The sequence below is a fragment of the Natator depressus genome, chromosome 8 (assembly GCF_965152275.1).
Source record: "Natator depressus isolate rNatDep1 chromosome 8, rNatDep2.hap1, whole genome shotgun sequence".
In the NCBI taxonomy this organism is placed as follows: domain Eukaryota; kingdom Metazoa; phylum Chordata; order Testudines; family Cheloniidae; genus Natator; species Natator depressus.
In genome coordinates, this window is record NC_134241.1 from 101,022,529 (window position 1) to 101,050,253 (window position 27,725).

The following is a 27,725-nucleotide window of genomic DNA, read 5'->3' on the forward strand; positions in this document are numbered from 1 at the left end:
CCTCCTCTGAGGATCTGCCCCCCACCTCCCCCCAACCTGCTGCAGCATGGCTCGGGAGAGCCCTGGTCCTGCCTCTGGAAGATGCAAAAAAGGACCCAGCGGGGCAGGCGGATCTCTCTCGACAGAGGCGGAACTGTAGCATCCTTTGGGGACCGCAGGAGCGAGAAGGGACGGTGGGCAGCACCCCCCAGCCCTCTCGCCCAGCAGCAGCAAAGAAATCTGGGCAGGGTGCTCAGAGTGGCTTAGCCCGGGCAAAGTTTCCCAGGCGTGTGGGGGCGCAGCTAGGCAGGCGAGAGCCCCACGCGTGGGAAGGATCTGCGGTGGGTGTGCTGCTCGCGGGCGGCTGGTCCCTGGGGCTTCCCCGCAGCTCCTCTGCTCCAGCCTGGCACTTCTGTTCAGTTGTTTAACCCAGAGGACGCGGGGGGGAGGATCCTGCTGCCTCTTGCCGGCCCTGAGTTCCCACTCAAGCCCAGGTAAGTGGTTCTCGTCGGCTTCCAGCCGCCGGTGCTCCACGGCCAAGGTAATGGAGAATTGCTGGAGAGTTTCACAGCACTTTGTGTGTGTTTGTGTGTGTGGGGGGGGGGGGGGAGGAGTACTCCTGCTTTGTTAACACTCAGCTTGGATTCTGCCAGCTAGATGAAGAAGATTTTGACTGTACAGAACTTAATTGATTTCCCCCCTGACCCTTTTAAGCAAGTTTCTTTCACACCCCTGAAGGATCCCACCTTCCAAAAATGGGTCTGTGGATTGCTTCAGGCAGTCTAGACAGGCTGGATGTCAGTGTGCGAATGAGTGATATTTTTTCCCCACTCAAGCTGAGTTTGCTTAGCTTTTGTGTGAATGTTTTTGGATCTATCCAAAAATTATGCCCTGAAGACGCTGGATAAATTCGTCCCGGTTTTGGTTCAATTAACTTCACTGGAGTTATGTTTGAGATGGATTTGGCTCCTGGCTTTGACGTTTTGTTTTTTGTTGATTTTTAATCAATCCTCCAGAGAATGTATTTGATCATTCCTAGGTTGGAAGATTCCTCTCCTGTATATTCTGCTTTGCAGTTAGTTATTCTTTACATTTATACATTTACAGCTTAATCAATATGTATTGGAGAATAAACCAGAAATGTACTAGACAACGGTCACCCCAACACACACACGATGACAACCACAACAATAAGAGTAAGAAGCAGAGAGGTCTGCCTAGATCCCTTAATACTTCCCTTCCCACAGTGAAGTCTTACATTTCAGAAGAGTGATCCGTTCAAAATGAATAACGTTACCTGGTGCAAGGGAAGTGCAGAAACAGCAAGGTGAAGGGAAGAGCCTACAAAAGCTGTAGGGTGTCTACAAATAGGTCGCTTATTAAGTTCTGGCGCTTTGGTGATTTCTACGGCTCTCAATGGGCTTTGGACCAGACTCTCTGTGCATGTAGGTACTGTCTCTGATATAAGGGAGAACAGCTTTAGAAAAGGGGTCATTTGCTGGAGGATTTTCTGCAGCTTGAAGTCTTTAAACCATGATTCGAGGACTTCAAGAGCTCAGACATAGGTCAGAGGTTTATTGCAGGAGTGGATGGGTGAGCTTCGGTGGCCTGCATTGTGCAGGAGGTCAGACTAGATGATCATAATGGTCCCTTCTGACCTTAGTATCTATGAATCTAAAAACAAAATAAGGATGCTCCCATATTGTGTATTGATCGTAATAGGGTTGATTTATTTTCCTAGTGTTCCAGGCTGCCTGGGTTACTCTCTAGAGGGGTGGCATATTTATAAGGTTGAGTGGTGACTTGATCACAGTTTATAAGTACCTATGCAAGGAACAAATATTTGCTCATGGGCTCTTCAATCTAGCAGCGAAAGGTCTATCCTGATCTGATGGCTGGAAGTTGAAGCCAGACAAATTCAGACCGGAAATAAGGCATACATTTTTGACAGTGAGGGTAATTAACTATTGGAATGATTTACCAAGAGTCGTGATGGATTCTCTATTGCAGAAAATTTTAAAAAATTGGATGTTTTCCCAACAGATCCACTCTAGGAATTATTTTGGGGCAGTCCCATGGCCTGTGTTATCCAGGGCCTGTGTCAGATCAGATGATCAGAATGGTCCCTTCTGGCCTTGAAATCTTGAATCAGGTCATTCCTTTTTCTAATACCAGGCAATGCTTTCTGAAGCCCACTCACTTATTTCCCAATCATTTTTGATTTTGTGCCATCGTTTTAATAGAGCTTGAGGAAGGGGAGGCGGCAGAGCAAAGTGACCAGTGTAAACGCACATGATCAACTGTTCAAAGGTTTCCAGCCCACTGCTGTTTGTCACAGTTCAGGGCAACTGCGTCTGTATTTCCTCCTCTATGGCCCAGCTAGGGCACCCACTTTTAGGCTTCTGGCTCCCAGCTGTCACCTCGCTTGGGTGGAAACATGCGTCTCTCCCCCTCCTGGGGATTTTCTAGGCCCAGAGTTCCCTGCCTGCACTGTGAGTTCCCCAGCAAATCAGACTGCTTCAGCCAGTTTGCTTTTCTCCTTGGAGGCTATAAACAGTTTAATCTCCCACAGTCAGAAGCTACCACATAGCTTTTCTAAGCAAGCACATTTATTCTTCAGGCAAAAGCATGACTGAGAAAACATATTCACATAATTAATAATAATAAATCCTACACACTTGCTAACAGGCTTACCAGAGATCACCCCAACTCCAACAAGGGTTCTGGTAGGAGTCAGTCCTTAAAATTCCACCCAGGGGTTTTTTCTGTGGTAACAAGTTCAGAACAGCTGTTAGCTCAGAACTAGATCCCCATGAATCTGTGTCACTTGTTTATACAGTTTGGGTCTTTGATCCTGGGACCTGGGGAACAGGTAACTTGCAGACAGTGGGTTTCTTGTCAGGGCATAGCTTCAAAGGGCTGTGTCTGGAGGTGGGAATTTGCATTCACTTCCTCCCAAGTACAGTAGAAACCCATTTATCTGACCCTCCATTATCTGGCTGTCTGTATTAAATGAATAACTGGCTCTCACAGGTCCAGAAGTGGGTGATCTCTGTGGCCACTAGATTGCACTGCAGCCTTGCACGTTCCCATTCTCCAGATTATCTGAATTTTTGATTATCCAAATTGGCCGTGGTTGCAAGGATACCAGATAAATGGGGTTCTTCTGTATTTCTTGGGAAACCAACTAAACCAGGGGTGGGCAAACTTTTTGGCCTGAGGGCCACATCTGGGTATGGAAATTGTATGGTGGGCCATGAATGCTCACGAAATTGGAGGTTGGGGTCTGGGAGGGGGTAAGGGCTCCGGCTGGGGGTGTGGGCTCTGGAGTGGGGCCAGAAATGAGGAATTCAGGATGCGGGAGGGGCTCCAGACTGGGACAGAGGGTTGGGGTGTGGGGTTGGGTGGGTGAGGGCTCTGTCTGAGGGCGCAGGCTCTGGGTGGGGCTGGGGATGAGGGTTTGGGGGTGCAAGAGGGTGCTCTGGTCTGGGACTGAGGAGTTTGGAGGGTAGGAGGGGAATCAGGGCTGGGTCAGGGGGTTGGGGCACAGGAGGAAGTCAGGGGTGCAAGCTTTGGGCAGCGCTTACCTCAAGCAGCTCCCAGAAGTAGTGGCATATCTCCCCTCTGGCTCCTATGTGGAGGTACAGCCAGGTGGCTCTCCGTGCTGTCCACAGGCACTGCCCTGCAGCTCCCATTGGCTGTGGTTCCTGGCCAATGGGAGCTGTGGGGGCAGCACTTGGGGCAGGGGTAGTGTGCAGAGCCCCCTGGCTGCCCCAACGCAAAGGAACCAGAGTGGGGACATGCCGCTGCTTCTGGGAGTTGCATGCTTCCTGGCTGGAGCTCGAGGACCAGATTAAAATGTCTGGAGGGCTGGATGTGGCCCCCAGGCTGTAGTTTGCCCACCCCGTACTAAACTAAAAGTTTATTTGTGGCTTGCATGTTGTTTAAAAGAGTCCTCTGAAGCTATTACACTTCCCAGGGTTTACATTAGTCATGTCTCCACTCTAGAGATGCTACATATGATCCCACAGTAATACCTTTGCATTTTGAATACAATAAACTCCTGACACACAAACTGAATTCAGTCAGGTTTGTCCAGGAGATTACAGAAACTTGCCATATTTGTCACATTGTGCCTCCGAACGCCACTTACAGATTCACCGAAAGCACTTCCCTCCCTGTGTGTCATCTTGCAGTTCTGTGGTGGTGATATCATGCCAGGAGACTTCACTCTCATTGCTATAGGCCAGTTTCCCCAGCTGGTGTAAACTGGCCATAGGTCCATTGATGTAAATGGAGCTACCCTGATTTACATCAGCTGAGGATCTGGCACTTCATGTGCAGCCTGGAGTTAGAAACCTACAAATCCAACCAGGCAACATAGGGGGAAAGTTCTGCCTCATAATTAGAGTAGGGTACTGGGAGTCAGGACTCCTGGGTTCATTATTCAGGGCCTGCCATTCACCTGCTGTGTGACTTTGGTCACTCGTTCTGGAAGTAACAGAGTCAGCGGTGGTACTAGTACATTGCTCGACGCATGTCTAAAACAAGAGAGATCCTCCTGTGGTGATTACTTATGGGGAGCTGCTGAGGCTCCTCCGGAACAGCAGCAGTTTGCCTGCTGGGGCTGCTGCCTGTTGATGGCAGCACATGTGCTTGCCGGGCACATGAATTTATTAGCAAACTCCACCCCCATTGTCCATGGTGCACAGGAATATATTAGTATGGGCACTGCTACTTGCCTGAGAGCTGCATGCATACCCTTGTGCAACGACCGGGCTGATGCAGCTGTCACTTAAGGCAATGGAAAGCGCCTGTTCCTTTCGGCAGGAGCTGGCTCAAGTCCAAGAGCAGCTTGTCCTCCTTCTCCTGCAATGTGTGCAACGCCCCTCCATGACCCTTTGTTTCCCTTGCCTGTCAGCTCAAGGAAGAGCAGGACTTGAGCCAGCTGTACAATGGGCTCCCCCTCGCAATGTGGAGGCGTCAGCTGCCCAGGACCCCCCGAACCTGGTTTCTAGACCTGTGGCTCTTTAGAAGTGCAGCCTTGTAGTGTCCCTATGGGGGAGGGTGCCAATAAAGTAGCCAAACAGGAGCGTCTGTAGCCTCTGTGCCTCCAAGGGTGTGATTGAAAATCCAGGGACTTCAATGGGATTTGGATCAGGCTCAAAGAATGGGGGGGGAGGGGGAGTCTCTAAATAACCTGGCACTCTAGGGGCCACTGCTGGGGTGAGGGTCAGATCCAGGGTCTGCGGATCCCCTGCCAATGGTACACAGGAAGGGTTGGCTATTGCAGTAGAGGCTCTGGAATAGGGTTGGGTGAATAATGGATTTTTTGGGTTCATTGGCAATTCTGAAAAAAAAAATACTGTCTCGAGTCGAACCAAATCCCAAATATTTCCAAACTTTTGGCAAATAGAAAAATCAAAGCAGATTTCATTTCAGGCGGGATTAAGTGCCTGGGTTGACGTGTCACCAACATTTTCATTTTGACTTTGAACATTTTAAACATTTGTAATTAACAAAAATGAAAGGAAATTTCAAAATGAAAAGTCATTTTGAATTGAAAAGTCAAAATGTTTTGTTTAAAAAATGTCAGGTCCCGCCCCCCCGATTTCTTTTGTGGGGCTTTTTAAAACTATTTTTGTTTTTTTCCTGACCAGAACAATTTGGTGACATTGACACATATTTGTGAAATGTTTTGGTCTTGCTGAATCTGCCTTTTTCTCTGAAAATTTCACCCAGCTCTAGTCTGGACCAGTCTGCGGCTTGGAGGAGTGGTAAATTCTGTTTGTATGTGAACTGAAGCCACCAACGTACTTCTCATAGCACCTGATGTTCAGTTGATAGCAATCTGGGATGAATCTGAGCTAGTAATCTAGAGGTGAGAACATCCATACCCCACCCCCATGTCCGTTGAATTTCCCTCACCCATCCGATCCTGAAAAGTCCCTCAGAACTGGAAAGAGACAAGCTTTGATTTCAAGCCTTGTTAGTTGTCAAAACAAAACAGCTTGAACATATATGAAATGCAAGCTACTCCCAGGCAATGCAGAATGCCCCCGTGGAAACACCAGTCCACCCACTTAAATGGATTGCAGAGAAAATAGGGCCAGCCATTGAATCCTCTGTCGAGATGGAAATCCCGCTGATATTCTTGTAAGTTCACGTGTTGCGGGTATTGAACGGGGCCAGTCGTTCTTTCTCCACCAAGGGTTTCTGTGGCTGGGGCATCTTTGCAGACCACTGGGGTAGATAATCATTGGTAAACAGACCTCTGCAAACGAAGATGGGCTCAGTCCTGCAAGGTGCCTCAACTCCCGCTGGTGTCCCGCTGAGAGAAGGGGACTCTCACTGCAGGATCAATGGTTGTGGGGTTGTGTGGGGGAACAAAGCAAGCCATGAATTTTCATTTATAGTATAGGACATAAAAGAGGAGCTTGTCTCTGCAAGAGGCTCAGGAATACTTCACAGCCTGGAAACCATAGTAAAAACATTCAGCTGGCCTTGCAGATGTGTAGTAATGCAGCAAATGTTTGGGTGACACAGTAGTCAGATTTGTGGGTGTTTTTGTTTCTTTACTAATTTTTTGGTCAGCCACGATGATATTATGATGGTGACTCTTGGGTCTTGGAGTCGAAGTCTGCTTTGTACTATGTTCGTTACTGTGCTCCCCAGTCACAGATCTAGTCCAGAAAGTACTTCTCCAGGGATTAACTCAGGCCAGGTTTCTCGTCCCAAAGACTCCAGGGATCCCTTAAGAGCATGAAATAGTGTAAATTCCAAGGTGTTGCCATGTGTTCCACTTGACTAAGCAGCTAAAACTCTCTCCCCGCCCCTCCGGAGTGGCTCTGTCCAAGATCAGATTTACCACCATGAAGATGATTTGGAACGAGAGAAGGGAGAAGAACTTCAGAAGCAAAGGAGGTGAGATTGAGAGACCACGGTGCTGTTGAGTTTGCAGTCAGCCTCTGAAAGGAAGTGCTCTCCCACAGTGGCGGATTAGCCACTGGGCCAATGGGGCCTGTGCCTGGGTGTTCCAGACAATTTGGGGGGGGCCCCAGAAAAATGCGCCCTCCAAACCCTGACCTGCTCCGCCCACCCACCGGGCGCTCCTGCCAGGGTGTGGCATTGGAGTACAGGGGGCTTGCCCCACTCTGCCCACCCGCCTGGCGCTCCTTCTGGGGAGTGGGACAAGCCGATATGCACTGCCCTGCTCCCCGGCAGGAGTGCTGGGCGGGGGGCTAGGGGGGGCAGAGCAAGGCAAGCCTCCGTACCCTGGCCCCATTTCCCCAGGAGGAGCTCCATGGAGACAGCGGGGGCGGGGGGCCGAAGGGGGACGGATGGGACTGCAGGTGGAAGAGGTAGGGAGGGGTCCCCACTTGCTCTGGCCCAGGGCCCCACAAACCCCTAATCCGCCTCTGCTCTTCCATGTGTGACATCAAAGGCAACACCTCCGCAGTGCAGGCAAGCTGACAATAACTGCCCAGTGACTGGAACTCCAGAGTCTTGTCTTGGCACTTCTTGCCCTCAGTGCTCTGCCCAAGAGAGACCACAGGGGGCACTGCTGCTCGCTACTGAGCTGTCTTAGCAGGGCTAGGTGGGGTCCAGGACTCGAATCAAGTCATACCCAAGTTGCTAGAGAGTGAAATCCCTTGTCTGATATCGTTCTGTGGCCTAGGGGCCATTCATATTACAACCCCACCTTCCCTGCAGGAAGGGAGAATTATTTAAGCAGGAACTCAGTGTTATTCAATGGAATTCACCCTGTGGGAATGTGTTATACCTCCTGATCCAAATAAACCAATCATGCCTCTTTTAATGATCTACTGTGACTTTACCTGCTGAAGGATGGTCCATTGGCCTAGGGCTTGGGACACCTGGCTTCAAGTTCCTGTTCTACCACAGACTTCCTACATGAGCTTGAGCATCACTTAGGCCCAGATCCTTGAAGGGACCTAGGCACTGAGCCCAGTGGAGTGCTCAGCCCCCAGGCTATATTACGCATGGGCAGAGCCAGGTGCTTAAGGAAGGGGTTTTCAGAAGCTGGTCATCTAAGCAGGGAGGCGCCTAGCCCAGCTAGGAATGAAATGCCAGGGAAGGAAGAGGAGAGGCTCGTAGGCACCTAAGCAGCTGATGTGGTGCAAATGGGTGGTGGGTGGAGCCCCCCTTCGGGGAGGCTAGGCCCCAGCTCCACTCCTTCTGCCCATGCCTCCCCACTGGGGTGGAGCCCTGAGGCCCCCCCAGTCCCTCCACAGCCAGAGCCCCGAGACCTCCTGCCCCCCATGCGACCAGAGCAATGAGCTCCCCCCCTTCCTGGAGAAACTCTGAGCCCCTCCTCACTTGCCTGGAGGAGTGCCATGTGTCCCCTCCCCACCCCAGCCCCCAAACCACCTGGGAAAAGCCACAGCAGTGTCTCTTCCGGAAGAAGAACCTGAGTTTTGATGATGCCCCATGCAGGTTCCAGGGCGGTGAGAAGGCAGTATCTGCTACTCAGCTTCCTGGGTTCATCGGTAATCTCTCTGGAATCCAGGGAGATTACTGATGAACCCAGGAAGCCGAACAGCACATACCGCCTCCTCAGACACCCCGGAACCTGCACGGGCATAATAAAGCAAAAACTTCCCCCACCAAACCTGCAGCCGGGCATCCGGCAGAGCCTCCCCTGGCCTAGTATACCTGCCTCCCATGGCTGGTGCACCTGGCTGAGGGGCCAGAGATAGGCGCCTCCTTCAGCTCAGGATCCTCAGCCGCAGGCTCTCTGTTAGAGTCACGCCCCTGAGCCAGGTCAGCTGCTTAGGTAGCTCATGCCCTAGCCACCAAGTGTCTTTCTCTTCTCCTGCTCATGCTCAATACTTCACTGACACACACCCCTACATTTCCCTGTGCCCCCAGCTGTCTTTTGTGGAAGTACTGTGCTACCCCAACTCACCCCACCCCCCACCTATTGGTGGCCTGCATCTGGCCCGCTTGCGTTAGGGGGCAGGCAAATAACAGATCTTAGCTGTGCTCAGAGCATGCCTACAGGATCGGGCCCCACTGGTGAGACAGATGTTTCCCCACCTCATTTGAGAATCCCACTTCAGGGCCTCTAGGGCATCAGCATGAGAGAGGGCTCTGAGTAGCTTGTGGGGTGGTGTCAGGGCATAGGTGGAAATGTAGGCGCCCTGTGGCAGTGTTGAAAATGTCAGTGGTACCCAAATGGTGGACTTAGGCACCTCAAGGCCTTTAAGGATCTGGGCCTACCTTCTCAAAGGTAGCCACTGGTTTCGGGTGTCTTTATTCTTAGGTGCTTGACTTGACCCTTTGGGCCACATTTTCAAATTTGCTGAGCACCTAGATTCATAGATAGTAAGGTCAGAAGGGACCATTATGATCATCCAGTCATCCACCTGCAGCAACCATTGACTCCAGCTGGAGTTCTAGGTGCTCAGCACCTCAGTAAATCAGGCTCTAGGGGACTCAAGCTGTGTGTCTCCAAACGGCAAGTGTTGGCTTAAATTCACTGACTTCGATGAGTTTTGAATCAGAACTTTATTTTGTGAGCTGTTCCAGTGATCACAGCTGAGCTGCTCTTGGAGTTAAGTACTACTGAGTGTGAGTGGGGTGGGGTGCAGGATTTGGCTTTTGATTGCTGCTTGCCCTTCATTGGTGGGCTGTTCCTTTAGTGCCAATTTATTAGTGGTCATATTTGCGGATGATGAAACAAGAAGACAAAACCAATCTAGAATAATCTAGAGTGTTTTGAGCAGCCCGGGCTTCTCCATCATGTATCTCGTGTATATCTGCCTTGTATATGGAGGGGATAGCCATGTAGTAAGTTGGAAAGGCATGTGATAAACCATGTGACTGCCTGATAAATAATCTTATGAGATGCCAGTGCGATTGTTGATGTCACATCATAATTTGATATGACATGGCATACTATGTACTACTACTACGGATGTGTCATGAAATTATGTAAAAATATTAACTGTAATACTGAATTTGGCGGGGGGAAAGTGGGGGGGCGCTTGGGGAAAGACATGAAAATGAAATTTCAAAATTGTTCCAAAAGGACAAGTGACAGATTTTATTATAAACTTGTGTAGCGCTAGAGTTTAAAGAGCCTGTGCTCAGGGCTGTACAAATAGATAACAAAGCGAGCATTCCCTGTCCTGAAAAGCTCATGGTATCAGTCAAAGACAAAAGACAAGAGCCAGGGGAACAGAAGGTCACAGTGAGAAGGCATTGAGAAGATCCGGGTTCTGATGATTAGCAGAGGTCATAGCAAACCAGCTGCTGAAGAAGAAAAATGAGGTTTCTGTAGAGTAAGAAAGCTCTGTGGCCCTGGTAAAGGGGCCTGTAAATGAGTTGGCTGCCCCCAGGCACCCTCTTATGGGCAGGGTGCCTCTGCCCTGTCCTTCTCTTTATCCTCCCTCTTCCAGGTCCTTTTAACCAGACACCACATGCTTGCTCATCCAATAGGCGCCCTTGTTGGGTCTGGGTTTATTAATGTAAGAATGGCCCATACTGGGTCAGACCAATGGTGCATCTAGCCCAGTGTCCTGTCTTACACCAGTGGCTGGTGCCAGATGCTTCAGAAGGAATGACTAGAATAGGGCAATTATTGAGTGATCCATCCCCTGTTGTTCACTCCCAGCTTTGGCAGTTAGAGGCTTAGGACACCCAGAGCATGGTGTTGTGTCCCTGACCATCTTGGCTAATAGCCATGGATGTACCTGTCCTCCAGGAGCTGATCTAGTTCTTTTTTGAACTCAGTTAGACTTCTGGCCTTCACAACATCCCCTGGCAATGAGTTCTACAGGTGGACTGTGCGTTGTGTGAGGAAGTACTTCCTTATGTTTGTTTTAAACCTGCTGCCTATTAATTTAATTGGGTGACCCCCAGTTCTTGTGTTATGGGAAGGGGTAAATAAAACTTCCCTCTTCACTTTCTCCACACCAGTCATGATTTTATAGACCTCCGTCATATTCCCCCTTAGTCGTCTCTTTGCCAAGCTGAAAAGTCCCAGTCTTATTAATTTCTCCTCATATGGAAGCTGTTCCATCCCCCTCTTCAGACAAATTAACTATGAAGCAAAGCTCCAAGTCCCAAGAGTCTGTTCCAGGGCCTGGCTCTGACCTCAGAGCCTGAGTGAGTGAGAGGATTCCTCCACAGGCTCCAGTTAGCACTTCTTAGGAGGTAACTCGCTCTGGGGTTTGGCTGGCAGGTGCCCTGTTCAGAGCTGACTTCCCCTTCAAGAAAAGCTTCAGCTCTCTTATAAGGAACCCCAGCTGTGTCCGGTTCCCTCCCCATGCCCAGTGTCTCTGATTGGCTTATTTAACAAACCTGCTCCAGGCGTCAAGTCTCCCGCAGGCAGCTCCCTCTCGTGCCCTTTGCTCTCTCCCAAGGTCCCTGGGTAATCCCTCCACATAATGAGTGAGCAGTTACATTCTTTCTTCTTTTCCTCCTCCTACAGGAAATTCAAGGCAGCGCAAGCCCAGCGATCGTCTCACCAATGCCATGTGTGCTCAGTAAGGTGCGAGATCCCCTGGGAGGCTTGTATCAACATGTTCAGCGAAAAGAGCAGCACCTCTTTGTCCCAGAAACCTAGCCAGAGAAAGACCAGGCCCCAGGGGCTCCCATCCCCTGCTCTCTGCTGTGCCTGCGGACTTTGCATCATGCTTGCCGGGATCAACATCACCCTGGTGGGAGCGTTCGCTTTTGGGACCTTCCTCCCCGTGAACAACCCCCCTATCATCATTGGACCCATCCTGCTGGTGGTTGCTTTCACGTTCTTTGGGGCCTGCTGCATCTGTAGCCGGAGACCACCCGCCCATGGGTCAAGAAAATCCAAGCCAGGTTCCAACATCGGGCTCATCAAACCCGGCAACACGACCTTCGAGATAGAAACCAGCGAGCACACGGTGCAGGACACCACCGCTGTGCAGTTGAGCCCAACCAACTCGCCTGTTTCCTCCAGAAAGTCCACGCCTGTCCATGAGAACTCCAAGACCTGCAAACTCTTCACAATGGATGGCAACGGGCCGGCAGCAAAATACACAGCAGGAGGGGAGTCAATTCAGCTGAACTTGCCCAGAGACCTTATGACATCCTAAGTCAAGTCAGAGTGGTTATTAGCAGCCAGGTGGGCACCACAGTTGGGCATGCCATGATCAGATGGATACAGCCGTTAGGAAGCAGCAAGTCTATGAAATCCTTTTGTGTGGCCAACTGATACGCTGACATCTTAAAAACCAGTTAAGAAAGGAAAGGGATGACATGGTAATTGGAAACAGTGGTGAGAAATTCCAGCTTTTTTCTGGAATGGGCGCATTTATTTAATGTGATTAGAAACAATGTTGTAACGAGGAATCGATGTGGCCCAGCTACTGGGAAATTAGAGATCTTCTTTTGGAATTAATTCATTTCTTTAGTGCAACTTTTTAAAAAAAGTAAAGTCATGATTAGAATTCAGTGCCACAGAGTGCTAACAAATTACAGGTCTCTCTTTTTGGAAGGGATGCAGTTATTTAATGTAATAAAAATGACCAGTGCAGTAGTTAGATATTGATACCACCTAGTTGCTGGGAAATTACAGATCTTTGAGATGAGGCTTTTGGGGGTTTGAGGAAGAATAAATTTATTTTAATGCAATTAAAAATGCAACACAAAAATGTAACTTCCACTTTTTATCCTGTCTCAACCTTTCCTTTCTTTTTTGACTTCCACTCTAACTCTAGCAGCCAGCAGATGTCAAGTGCAGCGGGTAGCGTCAGCCGTCTTTCCTCCTGCATAATTTAGATTCTGCTCTGAGTCCTGCTGTCTAATACGCCACATCGCTTGAAAGGTCAGCTGTGCTTGAGTATGTAGAGGCTGCAGGTGATTGGTTTAGCCAGGCCTTGCGATGGGTGGAGAGTATCAGAAGGGGCAACCCATAGACCTACTGGAAAAGGAACTGAAGTCATGTGGAAAGAGGTTCCACTGAGCAACAGAAATGGAGTGAGATAAGATGATGCATCTGAACCCCCTTTGAGGGGAACTTTGGACCTGGATTGGACATGTCTACTTAGAGTCAGCGTTTATTCGGGAATGAAAACAACCACAATGTTGTTATTGTTAAAGCTGGTGGGGAATTTTTCAGTGCATCGGTTTCAGTGAAAATTTCTTAAGGAAGGTTTCTCAGGTCCAGGATGGAATTTCTGGTGAGGGAGAGACCAGAATAGCCCTCACCTGGGATGTGGGGGAACCAAGTGCAAGTCCCTGATTTGGAGCAGGGACTCGAAACTGCATGTCCCACATTCCAGGCAGGTGCCTTGACCACCAGGTTACTGGTTATTCCATGGGCTCTGTCTGGCTTGTGGTTTCTCCAGCCAGCCCTACTTGCCAGAAGACAGGCCAACTGATCTAGAAGATGACCAAAGGGATCTGCATCTCCTCTCTTTAAATGACTGTAAATCCCACTGACATTGATATGAGCTGTGTGTGTACATGTAAGAGGAGAATACGTTCCCTTAATAAGGGCACCATGGTTCCCTGTGTTGTAAGGCATTGGGAGGGTGGAAGGGATATTTGCTGGAGAGGACCCTGAATCTATGGAAGGGAGGAAGTGGTGTCCATGTTGCCTGCTGCTGTGTATGAAAGGTTTCCATCTGACTCTGGATGCTCAGGGCTTCCTGGATTTGGGAATAGGACAGATGTTGTAGCAGGTAGAAAAACATTGCTGGGGAGCAGCTGCTGAATGCAGCCTGCTTCCTTCTGACACACAATTCAGTGGAAGGTAATGCCACGGTGAGCAGCATTAATCTGGGCTCCTTGCAGTCCATTTTTCTTGGAGGTCAGCAGAGCACGGTGCAGCAGAGGATGACAGAGCTGTACTCTAGAGATGAAGGGTCTGCAGGATGGTTTAGAGGTGGGGGTTGTAGCTCCTTTTGCTCACTGACAGTATTGCCAACCCAAAATGTTCAAAAATCAGGAGTCACACCTGCTCCAAATCACAAGAGTGGCTCAGACAGCATGAGATTATTTTAACAAATAATTAATGTTGGATTCTGTTTAATCACCTTCTGGGCTTTAAGCCTTTGAGAGACATGTTCTCAAGTTTTTTTTTTGCCATAACCAAGAGAAAGAGACAGACTTTTTTTGAAAAGAAAGCTGAGATTCTGACATATTCACATGACTCCAGGAGCTGGGGCTTTCAGAAAAACATCAAATAGTATGAGACAGATAGTAATATCTTGAGAGTTGACAACATTGCATTAATGTCCAGGTTCCATGGGATTTTGAGCTTGCCAGATCTCCCTCCTAAGGGAAGCATTTCATGGAATCTCTGAGAGTTTTCTTAAGACCTCCTTTCTCAGTGAGGGATAGTGATGTGTCTTGTCTTTTGCTCTTTACACAACATACCTAATATGGAAAGACACAGGCCAAATAACTGCATTTACTATGTTAGAGTGAGTCAGGAAACGGGTTTTTCCATGAACATTTTAAAGTTTTCAAAAAAAAAAATCTGTCCTGAAATGGGACAAAAAGTAAAAATCTCAACCATTTTCACAATCTGAACCCCCCCCCCCCCAACAACTGGTTGGTCAATCAAAATATTTCATTTAGATTGTGATCATTTTTATACTTCCAAAATAATAATAATTAGCTTAAAATTCGATACAAAAAGTCATTTTGAATGGGAAAACCGGAATCGTTTGTTTTAGGAAATGCCGAAATGAAAGCTTGCAACAATTTCAAACCTTTATTTAAAAAAAATCAAGTTGAAAAATTTGTCAAAACCAACCACTGCCCATGAAAATTTTAAGTGTTGATGCATCGGCATTTTCCTATGGAAAAAACGTTCCCTGAAAAATTCACAGCCAGCTCCACTGAACAGAAGAACGGCCATACAGGGTCAGACAAAGGGTCCATCTAGCTCAGTGTCCTGTCTCCCGACAGTGGCCAAGGCCAGGTGCTTCAGAGGGAATGAACAGAACAGGTAACCACCAAGTGATCCAACGTATATAACATGTCAGGCCTAGACACATACCTATGCTGTGGCAGAGGTCTGGTAGCTATAGAAATATGGAAGACAATGAGGGTTCAATAATTACTTAAAGGACCACTATCCTGTTCCTACACTATAGTATCATAGAAATGTAGGGCTAGAAGGGACCTCAAAGGTCACCGAGTCCAGCGCTCAGGCATGGACCTGGGGCTTTAAGATCAGTGGCCTTGGAGGAGCATTTGCTGCTGTAGTTTTAAATGAGGAGCAAATCCAGCATTATGGCATCTGCACATTTATGGGACTATCACAGAGGCCAGAGCTTTTCCAACACCACCCCTACACCCCCTTCCCTTTTATTTCCTCTGTTTCTCCTTAAGCTCATTGTTACATTCTCCTGCCTTCTCAATCTAGTTTCTCTTCTCCGGGACCTTATTTTGAAACGTGTCGCATTGCTCCAAAGAGGGAAGAACCCAAATGTGCAGAACTTAGATGATGGAGGGCTTCATCTCCCATGCTGGCCCCGCAAAGCCAGCTTCATTTGCTGCGTGTCAGACCATCCCATCCTCAAATTATTTCTGGCTCTCCCTGCAGAGCCTCACTTTCAGCCTGTTACATGGCTAGCAACCCAGCTGCAATTTGCACCCTCCTTTGTCCTCCTCCGGTTGCATCAATTACTGGTGGCTTTCCTGGTGTTTTATCGTGTGGTCATGCCAATCCCCAGTGCCGCTAAAATATGGGTGCTATTCAGTGCTGTTAATTCAGCTAAGAGAGGATTTTCAGGTCACAGGTGGAGCTGAATCCATTTCCCTTTGTACACCTAGGCAAAGGAAGTTGTGCCAGTGGTCCCCCCCGGGACACGGTCCTGCTCAGAACAGCAAGCCAACAAAACCAAGGTGACAAGAAATGTACCATGCTGTGCCATGCAGCCAGCTATTAGCGCTGCAAACTAGCTCTTCCAGATGACGGGGCCGTGCCGAGGGGCTGCCGGTCCCCCAATGTTGTGCACAGCACACACCAGTAGGGGGCAGCGCAAGTTGCAGCCATGGGATTCCAAGAGGGCTGCCTACGTTGCATTTCGCAAGCCAGCAGGGAAGCCGTTTTCAACAGGTGCCCGTCGAGCCTCATCCAAAGCCCATCATGCTCAATGCAAGGCCCCCTCCACACACGTCAATGGATCAGGCTTTTCATGAGCAGGAGGTAGAGTAAGGAGGGAAGGGGAGAGAGAGCAAAGGGGAAGAGAGCGCCCTCTACTGGTGAAATTGACTGTAACCGCTGCATGTGAGTTACAGGTGCTGTGTAGTGGTTCACTTACAGCCCATGCTGCGATCGTGGGGAGGAACATGCACGTGTCCCAGGCACCCCCTCAGAGCTGCCGCTGAGAACCCCTAGCACAGCCTGTTGCTGTCAGGGTTGGAATGTGACAGTCAGATTCCTTAGTCTGTGCTAACTCCCATGGGATCTGCAGTCCCGCTGCCCCTATTCTCCTGGGCATTGGTTTGGTTGGCCTGGGCTGGGGAACGCCAGCTTTCGAAGGGTTAAGGTGAGCACAGTGCACTTTTCTCTCACAAAACCGATCGGCCCTGGGAACAGACCCATTTGTGTTTTTCCTGCCATCGCTCTGTTCTCTAGAGGGGACGGGCAGCAGCCTAGGTGGGTCCCTCACTTCACGGGATTTTCAAGGAAGTCAGCACCTATGTAACTTCAAGAGTTGTTAGGCAGAAGAGAAAGGAGGTATTTGGGGCCCGATTCAAAGCACACTGAAGCCACTGGGAAGACTCCCGTGGAGTTAATGAGTGTTGAATCAGGACCTTGGTGAACATTGATTTGGAGATCATTCTAAGAGCAGGGATGAGATTGGAGGGAGCCACTTCCTATCATTTCTTGTTAATTGGATTATTAATAGGCATGTGCCAATTGTTATGAATGGACCCCAGCACTTTACAGAACAAAGAATAAAACACAGTCCTGGTCCCAAAGAGTTTTGACTAGGATTTTCAGCCAATGATAGTTGGGCGTCATTCAGCGGTAGGCGTGAACTGAAGAACTGGATGTCAACCACATCAAGGCATAATTCCATGGCAGTTTAATTTAGACCGTACTGACTCTTGGCAGATTACTCCTCCCCCTGCAGCAATTAGCTGCATGCAGAATTCAAAATAGATCCGTTTTCTCTGTGAATGGATTAACTAAGCAAGATTACAGCAGGGCTGACGGAAGGAGACAAAGCAAACAGATTAGCAGGTGCAAAGCATGGAACTTTCTTTATCTGGTGTCAAGCACGGACAGGCCCATCCGGTCACCATCATAAGGTTGGTAGGGCGTGATACATGGGGTGGGTTCTGATAGCAGTGGAAACGGGGACAAATCCGTAGGCCTCTGATAGAGACCCAAGGGAGGCCATTGAGTCAATAGAAGCCACATGAGTTTCAATAGCTTTGGATATACAGAAAAGCCTAGCATGCTGGAAATACTATGCCGCTTTCATTTAGTCTGGCCACTGACTTAGCACTTGGACTGCAGTCGGCTCTGGAATAATTCCAACACCAGGGTCCGCATAACTACCGTCCAACAATAGTCTTGCTATAGCAACTGCCCTTATAGCAGGCTGTTGCAGATAGGAAGGGATGGTCCAGAGGTCAGGACCCTAATGTGGCACTTGGAAGACCTGGGCTCTATTTTCTGCTCTGCCACAGACTTCCTGTGTGACCTTGGGCAAGTCATGTAGCTTGTCTGTGTCTCAGTTCCCCATCTGTACAGTAAGGACGATAGATCTTTCCCAAAGCACAGGGGTGTGTGAGGACAAATACATTAAAGATGGAAAGGTGCTCAGCTGCTACAGGGATGGGGGCCAGATAAAGCACCCAAGACAGAAAGCTGGGTGGATCCAAACACTCCTGAGCTCTGGGAATGTTTGAATCTGCATGTGGCTTTGTGGCTCAGGCCTAGCGCCATATGATATATTTTGGAGTTAATGTCCTTGGTAAGATCTCAGACATCCACTTGATTGTATTTAATATCTCTACAGCAAATTCCCCTTTGGCACATGAGATCTGATAGTCTGGGCTAAACATTTCCATCAGTTTTGGTTGCTGTTCTGTTGATACATTTAATAAGGCAAAATATCCATCTGCAATTGATTGGATCCCAAACTCCAAGCTACCAAGTCTTCTTGGAACATCACCCCACGGCCTAAATGTATTTCATGGGGTTGTCTTGTTGTTCAGATCAATACAGTTATTGGGATTGTCTGCCCCAGATACTTGGGGCAGACAAATTACAAAATCAACCAGTATATTATACTTCTCCCTCTTCCCATTTTCAAAAAATGAATAATCTCATTGGAGGGTGTATTTCGGATCAAGATCAGCATTGTGAAATGTACCATACAAGGTGTCACGGGCAATAAAATGGAAGCCGGTTAGGGCCTGCTTCTAATCCCATAGAAGCGAGTGGCAAAACTCTCATGGACGTCAATAGAAGCATGAGCAGCTTAGTGTTTTCTTATTTGTCCATATTGCGGTAGTGCCTAGAAGCACCCAAGAATCAGGGTCCCATTGTGCTCGGAGCTGTACACACATGTAATGCAGAGATGGTCCGTGCCCCATGGTAAAGTTAACTTTACAATCTAGGTGTAAGACAAAAGGCAAATGCAACAAACAGCATGGGGAGGGGGACAAGGGAACAGTGAGACAATGGTGTCCCTAGTCTCTGTTTGCCAGAAGCTGGGAATGGGTGACAGGGGATGGATCACCTGGTGATTACCTGTTCATTCCCTCTGGGGCACCTGGCCCTGGCCACTGGTGGAAAACAGGACACTGGGTTTGATGGACCATTGGTCTGTCCCAGTATGGCCGTTCTTATGTTACGTTCTAATGGTACCTTCATGCTGAGGGCCCATATGTTTCTGACCCAATGACCTGTCGTTATCTAGCTGCTGCACTCTGTAGTGAGCTGTGACATTGTTTGTGTAGACATGTTGTTTGTGGGGTTGGGGTGGAGGGAGGGACATCGCTGCTATGTTCTTCTGAAGCATTTAATGTCCTGCTTTTCAGCTGTCCACGTCCGTCTGTCTGCCTCCGTGATGGGCTGTGAATAAATCATTTGTAAATCTGTGCATCCTTCTTGCACTGCAGAAGACAAGGAGATTTTTTTGTGTGATTCCAGTTGGACTTGCTGATGTGAAGGTTGATTTTTTTTTTTATTATTTATATGTACGTGAAATGTGGAATCTGGAAAAGAGAGGCACATTAAAATATGGATGATTGCTCTTTTCTCCTTTTGGAGGAGTCTGCCATTTCCATCCTTTTCCTCCCATGCAGCAAGTTCTTCGTCAATCTTTTATAGTACCACGAGGATTGATGGCGTCTCTTCCACTAGATCAGTACCTTTTTCTCTGTGTGCTCTGCAATGGACTTGCTGATGTGAAGGTTGATTGCAATGTTCTTGTTCATTTCCTATCGGGTAATTAACAGTTGTGCAGGAACAAACTTCCATAAGAGATCAGATGTGTCCGAATCTTCCTTCTTTTGAAACCATTGCATGATGCTCCCGATTAAACAACTGTTTTCCCCAAACAACCACATTCCAAGGCTCCCAGTGCAGATGGAGTCAAGTACTGAACCCAATTGCTGGAAGCAATTGATTTGCAAGGAGAGGGTGAATCACAGAATCATAGAAATATAGGTCTGGAAGGGATCTCAAGAGGTTCTCTAGTCCGTCCCCCCATAGTGAGGTAGGATTAAGTATACCTAGACCATCCCTGCCTGATGTTTGTCCAACTTGTTAAAAAAACCATCAATGATGGGGATTTCACAACCTCCCTAGGTAATCTGTCCCAGTGCTTACCGACCCTTATAAGTTAGAACGCTTTCCCTAATATCTAACCTCAGACTCCTTTCTGAAGATGTTCTCTGCTTTCTGTCAATATCTCTTTCATCCTGTGAGGGGCTGTGATGACGAGAGCAATAGAGATATCTGGAAAATAAATTCAAGACCCCAGGTGAGCTCATGGTTAACACCCGTGAGCCACTGGGTCCTGTGCAGGAGTTATGGCTGGGTCTTGTTCCCGTTGTTGACTCTAGGTGTGTATGTTACTGAACAAATTCTGCCCTGAGTCACACTGTACAACTCCACTGAGATCAACGGGGCTGCATACAGTGTCCTCCTGAGGGGTTGTCAACCCATGGCGTAAGGTGATATCCTATCCATCCTCTGGAAATATTGGCGCTTTCTTCCGAGGGTCAACAGAGTCTGGTGGTTTGAGCATGGGACAGGGCATCATGAACTCCTGAGTTCTAATCGCAGCTCTGACAGGGAGTCACCCTGTGGCCTCTTTCCACTCACAGCACAGCTCCCTGCCTCAGTTTCCCCACACATCAAATGGAAATAATCATAATTTCCTTACCTCCCTGGGGTGATGCGAAATGCGGTTAGTTAATATTTGTGTAGCCCTTTGAAGATGTAAAGTGCTGTATAACTGCACTTAGTGTATTATTATTAATCCTTTGGGGAAGACAGGAATAGGCTGTACGGGGCATACATATGTGGCTGGGTGTGTTTACCCATGGAACGTGTCTGTATACAGCACTGTGTATGGGCTTTGTGCCTTCTGATTAAAGGAAATAATTTTATACCACAGATAATTAACCTGTGGGCCTTATTGCCACAGGGTGCCATGGACTCTAAAAGCTCTTAATGGGATTCAAAGCATCAGCAATTTATATGGACCTTGAGAAAATCCACAGCTACCTACATATGTGAATGTGGCATGTGATATTCATGAGGGTGAGCATGCAGATTAACAACGGGGCGGAGATGTGTGCACGCACATAGGTGAAGGGTATGCTGTCTTTGTGTGTGAACAGACTATATTTATGAGGATACGTGTGGTGTGTGTGTGTACATGTGAATGCACTGCTTGGGAGGGTGGTATCTCCTTTCTGCTAAGCTCCTTCTGTGCTGAGCTCAACACAGGCATCTGGGGAAGGGTGGGGGAGAGAGCCGGGGAAGAATAGAGAGATTTGGGGGTTGAAAACTTGCCTAGTTGAGGAAATTCTTCACCAGGCACAACCAAAGGATTTTGGCTGGGAGGAAATCTCACCTTCCTAGGCATGAAGGAGCTGTGAAATGAGCTCCATGTGTAAAATCCCAACCTGCTTAATGCAAAGGGATTTTTTTTAAGTTGCCCAAGGAAACTTTCTGGGAAGATTTTACTTATAAAAGCAGGCGAGAAGAACAGCTTTGAGATTACGGAGCAGCTTCCGGTGCCCTGCCAGGCCCTTCAGCTCACAGCTATTTCACCCTCTCTTCTCCAAATGGCAGCTGCCTTTAGAAACACTAACTTAGTGCAGCCTTTCTCCAGGTGAGTCTCTCTCCATGCAGGAAAATAAAATAGAAATATTAAAATAAGTAAATCAATATATTCCATTTAACCTGATTGTTCAGAAGAGCTGCTGCTTCGGCATTATTCCCTTATGCTGGTATGTACTGAAAGTCAAGAGAATAGAAATAAATAAGGAACTTGTATATTTGGTTCCCGAAACCCCAGTATTTATTATTCATTACAAATAACACTTGGCTATTCTACAGTGCTTTTCATCTAGGGAGCTCTAAGTCTCACTACACCTCTGTTGGAGAGATTCAGGCTATCTAGAGTAGGGATCCACTTCATATGAATAAATATTAATAGTAATGATCCATTGCTGAAATGCAGCTGTCTTGGGGGAGGAATGCAGCAGCTGTTCAATGAGATGCAGCAATGTTGCCCAACAATGGAGGTCATGATGTAAAGAAGCCGAGGGAATTCAACTGAAATTGCAGAGTGATTCGTAGGGCAGCAGCGTTTAGTTTTCACCCAGATTGGAATTTAGTCAGGACATGGGTGTTAACACCCTTGGTCAAGATCTTCAATGAGAGGAGCCTAAATCCTGATTAGGCACTTCAGTAAGTGACCTAATTTCCAAAAGCACCCAGCAAATCTCACTGATTTTCTCTCTCTTCAAAATTCTTGGCCTGTGGTATTTGTGTAAACACCCAATGCCTGAAGAAAAGATTCTTTTGGCTTTGAAAGCAGATGTATCCTACGCTCTTTGGTCCAATAGAAGGTGTTGAGTTATCTCCATTGTTTGTCTTTTCTTAAGACCTAACATGGACCAAAATATGATCTGGGCACTTTGGCTTGTGGTCTTACAAGGTGCTGCTGACTGTTAAGACCAGAGGTAAAGAGCTGGAGAGAGGATGCCATTTGCAGTGTGCCCTACAAACTCCAGGAACTATGAACCATTCTTGAGTGCCCTCTACTGCCACCGTGTCTATTAACTACTGCCATACAGAGAGAGACAGAGCACGCTTCTGTGACGCTGAGCATTCTGGCCCTGACCCAGCAAAGCACTTAAACCCATTTCACTTCAGATACCACATTTTGAAAATATTATCTCCGACCCTTACCAAAACCACCGTGCAATATTTCCTCCCCACAGCTCAGCCTGGTCCCAAAGGCAATGGGCTTGATTCCATTTTGACTTTACATCAAGGGGGAAAGAAACATTTCCATGATTAAAACCATCGCTTCGTTATTTTGATTCTCATCAGCAGCCAGCTCTCATCCCAGAACTGCAGCATGTGCTGATGTGGCACCTGGGTCAAGATCCCGACCAGGGCAGTGAGGACCAAGGGTCAGAGCAGGGGCAAACCTGAGGCCGGGAGGAGCAGAGGAGTTCGTAGTCGGGTTCCAGGCCAGGGTCGATACCAAAGATCAGAGTCTAAGTTAGGTTTCAGGGTCCAAGTCAGGAGGCGAAGTCTGGATCAAGCCAAGGTCCAAGCCAGGAATTCAGGAGCAAGAAGCAGGAACTGTCATGGCAACTCTAGGAGATCCACACTATTTCCTGGACACTTCCTGAAGTGCCCTTTGCGTTTATATAGTGCAGAGAGCCAATCAGGAGCCACAAGGCTGCCATCTGTCAAAACCTTGAGGTGGGACTTCCCATGGTCTGTGTCCAGACCAGTGGCCAGGAAGTGGAGTGCAAACTGGTTACAGCTGCTGCTGGGTGGCACTCTGGAGATGTCAGCAGCCTGGTAGCTCTGCAGGCCTGGGTCCTAGACCTGTGGGGCCTTACACCTGGAAGCTGTTGTTGTTCAGAGATTCTCATTCACAGCTGATCTGGTCTAGTTGCTCAGATGTCACCATCTTCCTTAGCTTGAAGGGAAACAGCCAGAGAAATGTTTTATAACACACTATCCATCAAAGGGACCCTTTGCGTCTTATTCCAAAGGGAGTTTTACCTGAGGAAAGACTTCTGGATTTGGTCCCTGAGTGAGGACACACGTTTGAAATGATGTGATCGTTTAACCTGAGCGTGTACATTCAAATAGCTAGTGCAGCTCCATACAAGTTGTGGTCTTGATCAATAGCGATCATCCCTCTTTCAGGACAACAGCCATGTGGGAGCACCTGTTCCAATCCCACCCATCTCGGTATTATTATTTACATTGCAATATCATCTAAAAGGTGCAGCTGATGTCAGGGCCCCCTCTTTTGGATACATAGGAAGAGCCAAAGATTTTACAAGCTAAACAGACAAAGGGTGGGAGAAAATAATTAGTATCCCCCAATGTCCCACTGGGGAACTGAAGGATGAGACAAACAAAGTGACTTGCCAAGCTGGGGCAGAGCTAGGAAGTGACCTCCCAGGTCCTAATTGACAACCTGAACCACAAGTCCATCATTCTTGTCCTTCTCTCATGGTTCCACCTGAGCTTTTATGATAAGATTCATAGGATGTCTTCAGAACCATCTCAGTCCAGCCAATAAAGCTGGTGGAAAAATTCCATGCTTTGAAAATGAAAGAAGGTACATTTTTGACACTTTTTTAATCAGCTCCACTTGTCAGCCAGCCACATTGGATCCAGGCTGGTTCCCCCCTGCCCTGTTTTCCAACTGAGATGTCCCACTCGAAAGTGTCTCATCACCCTAGTTCATGAGCAACTTCATCCCTCTGCTTGGGATATGCCAGAGCTCCTCATGTCTCCCGGAGATGGTGGATGGAGCGGTGTCGCCTCTGAAAGGGAGTCTAGGGACTTTTCTATTTAAAGGGAAGTCACTGCAGCATGGGGGAGGTAGCTTCCACCCGAATCGTTGAAGAACAAAACCATTTATCAGTCTGCCTCTCTAATGGGATAGCACTATCCCTTGAAGAGCAATGTAGGCGGGGAACCCTCTCCAGGGTATAAAATCAGAGACTTAAGGGCAGGCAGGCAGTCTATGGCAGGGGCTAGTGAAGCAAAGACCTGCAGGTGCTGTGGTAACCACTTCCCGCAGAGTACCAAGACCAGCCATCAGAGACGTGTCCGCAGAACAAACCATGCAGATACATTGGCACGGCTGACGGATGCTCCTGCTGCCCGGTAAGAATGAATTCGGTGCAGCCTACCGAGATTTCTTGCTCTCTATTGGTGCTTCCCTCCCCCCCCCCCCCCCCCGCACACTGGTGTTCATTCAAATGCGCTTAATGATCCGTCCTAAGATGAAGAATCCACTAGCTGGTCTGACGTCCCTGGGGGAAAATCCCCTCTGAGAGGCTGTCGTGCTGAGGCATTTCACAGGCTGCACTGTGATTAATGTGGAATCTGTTTCTTTAAGAGCTACACCAGCCTGCTCTTCAGCTGGCGTAAACTGGGACAGTGCCAGTGATGTCAGTTTACACCAGTTGCCCCAAATATATTTTTAAGGGCTTGGAAAATGATGGGGGGGGGAGGGTAAATGTGCATGAATATTCATTCAAATGTGTGCATGGCTGCGCTTTGGTACTGGTCATCTGTCACACTGGATTATCACATGAAGGAGGATGGCCCAGTGGTTCTGGTGGTGACTTGGTAGACCCAGGGTTCAACTCCTTGTTCTTTCACAGGCTTCCTGTCCCTTAGTCTCTCTGCCTCAGTTTCCCCTCTGCAATGGGGACATGAGCACTTCTCTATATCCTAGTGGTGTAGTGGGGATAAACACATTAAAGTGAAGCAGTAATGGGGGACATAAACGTACCAAACACAGATGCTCTTCCTGCTATACACTTTCAGGTGTTACTTTCTGAGCTGCAATGGAAGGGGTTTGATCCCCACTGAAAACCCCAGTGTCTATGTCTCGGTGGCTACTTGAGTTACTGGCTTGATTGGTCTTAGGGACCAATTTTCCCAGCTGCGTGCATGAAGCTGGAATTCTCAGGTGCTCTTAAATGCATTTAAAAAAATGCAAACGAATATTCGTGGATTCCTATTGTTTTCACAATTTACCCAGCATCTCTCCTGACAGGGCTTGCGTTAGAGAAAGGTCACGCAGACTTCCAGGCCTTCCTGAGGCTTTCATGTGGAGTCTTGCCAGGGTAAGGGCTACAGCACCAGAACTGCCATTACTAAGAAGAATGTATTATTACAGTACTGTCTAGAGGGCAGGATCTCATTGGGCTAGGGGCTGTACAGTCATAGAACCAGGTCCAGTCCCTGGGATGTCATTGGAATGACGTATGGTTCGTTGCCATGTTCAGTACTGTGCGAGATCTCCAGAAGTCCAGCTTTGCCCCAGATAACTTGTGTTCAGGAAGACGGGGCTGGGGAAGGGATACATGCCCCGAGTCTCTGCTGGCCTGCAGAGACCAGCTACACACTTTGTAGTCTGTGTTGTAACTGAAATGAATATATTTGAAAATGTAGAAAACATCCAAAAATATTTAAATAAATGGTACTCTATTCTTGTTTAGCAGTGCGATTAATTTTTTTTAATCGCTCGATAGCCCTAATTAAGATACATTTAATACATTATCCCCAGTTCAGCAAGATCTAGGCAGGCTCCTCTGTGCATGCCATGGAACAAATGGTTACTGGAGCAGCAAAATATTCAGTGGCTATTTATTGTGTGATGGGTGTATACTGTCCAGAGGGCTTACTGGTAGCCAAGCCCCTGGAGACTAGAGGAATTATTTTCAGTTATTACATACACTGCTGATCTGAAGTGCAAAAAGCCCCATTAAAGCCAATGTGAGCCCCTTACACCAGAGCTGGAAGTTGGCCTGTGATTTTCGCTGCTTTTCTGACTTCACCTGCCGTTGCTGAATCATTTGAAAATGAGAAAGAGAGTCTAAAATGTCTGGAATATGAACACTTTTTCAGGGAGAATTGGGTAGCTGATGGCTTTTAAGAGATTATAGGGGAACAGCAATTTCTTAAACCTGGCCTACAATTTGGTGGCTCACTCGCTAATGCCCCCTTGACTTCTAATTTAATACTCTGAAAGCCTAGCAGTTAAGGGAGACGTGAAACTTTTAGCTGACTAATGGGTGACTGAGTGCTTCGTCTGATGTACTAGGTGCATAAAAAGCGCACAGAGGCTCAAAGTAAATAATAATAGGTCTTAGAAGCTGGATATTCTGTCCAGATGGACAAGATCTGCTAGTTTATTCAGTTCAACTCCAGGCCAACATAGTCCTGATCCCGACAGTATAATTTTCTGTGCTTTTCAATCTAATTTGAAATGTCTGAGGAGATGAGGTTAGAACCATTTCCTCTGGGAGCCATTTCTGCACTCTGGCAGATCTCCCACCATTCATATTTGCTCTGAGCTCTTTATTCTGTGCTTTGCCAGTGTGGCTTGGTTTCCAGCTCCCAGCGCCCTGAAAATGTCGGAGCTCAGGGTACAAATGAAAATACTTGGGCCTGTTGAATTCTTTAGGGCAATGTATTTTGGAAAGGCAGCAGAGCCATGAACCACCATATGAGGGGGACAGCCGGGCTGTAGCTTTTCTTTGGCGCGTTAAGATTTGCAGCACTTCCGACCATGCCCAGAAAACAAGCCTCTTTGGGTTTGCCTCCAAACCAAGCCCCAACTGCTTTGAATATAGGGGTTCAAACCCAGCCCCCCTGTTTTAATCTACGGGAGAGTCAGGTTGGAGTCTAGATCATTATACATGGATGATTGTAATGAGTCACGTTGCTTTAATCCTCTGGCTTTATGTCCTCCTAAAAAACTGCCGGAGGTGGTCTCATGCTGAAATCTTGACCTTATTTTCTGGTACCAAAGATGCTGTGCTAGACAACACTGTTTTGTGCTCGGCTCTGTGGCCCAATGCCAGAGGCGAAGTTTTCTTTGAAATCAGGTATAAGCAGATTTTTCTCTGCTGCTGCACCGGAAGCCTGAAAGCTTCTTCTCAGACAAATTCTCCTGCGTTGTTATCTTGCTACAACAAGTGCATGATCTCTAGGAAACCTTCTGATCCCAGCCTGAGCCAAGCAAGCGTGACTCCATCATTAGGGGCTGCTATTTCCCCGCTCATTGTTACAGGCTGGGGCTTTATCCCTTCGCTGTAACTGGGCACACACTCCTGACTGTTAGCTTTTCAGATGGGCTTAGTGCTCTGGAAGGGCACCATGCTAGCAGCCCTGGAGAATTTGGATTCTGCATGAAATAGGAGGGGTGGTGACTGGTTGCATAGCTATTCTGCAGATAGAGAGATTTAGTTTCCAGGCTGCGTGGTAGCTGCCTTTCACCAGAGCACTGAATTCACCGGGGAAAACAAACAAACCATTGATCAGCAGCAAGAACACTGCCCTGGAGCTGGCAAATGGAGAGTCAAACTCAGGTGATGTTGTTTCCTTAGAAGAGTTCACGGGATGAGTTCACTGTTTAACAAGGCAGCATGAAAGTCCTTGGGCTCATGAATTTCTTTAAAATGTTCCATTTTTACAGGGAATTTTTCTTTCCAGATTTTGCTCTTTGTCCCCTGTGTCCAAG

General features: G+C 47.8%; 1 protein-coding gene across 11 annotated transcripts in view; it reads left to right on the forward strand.

Annotated features, from left to right (window-relative positions):
- Positions 1 to 20,754, forward strand: part of TMEM275 (transmembrane protein 275) — a 37,827-nt gene extending 17,073 nt beyond the window's left edge. For 3 of the 11 annotated variants that reach the window (XM_074961802.1, XM_074961798.1, XM_074961800.1), the window contains exon 2: positions 11,438 to 20,754. In XM_074961802.1, coding sequence (XP_074817903.1) covers positions 11,529 to 12,077 — 549 coding nt within the window. In that variant the 5' untranslated portion in view covers positions 11,438 to 11,528 and the 3' untranslated portion in view covers positions 12,078 to 20,754. Of the gene's footprint in view, positions 1 to 3; positions 474 to 498; positions 521 to 992; positions 1,176 to 5,639; positions 5,861 to 11,437 lie in introns of those variants that run through there. The other 8 variants (XM_074961804.1, XM_074961806.1, XR_012640612.1 and 5 more) reach the window with 8 other exon arrangements.
- Positions 20,755 to 27,725: the final 6,971 nt, after the last annotated feature.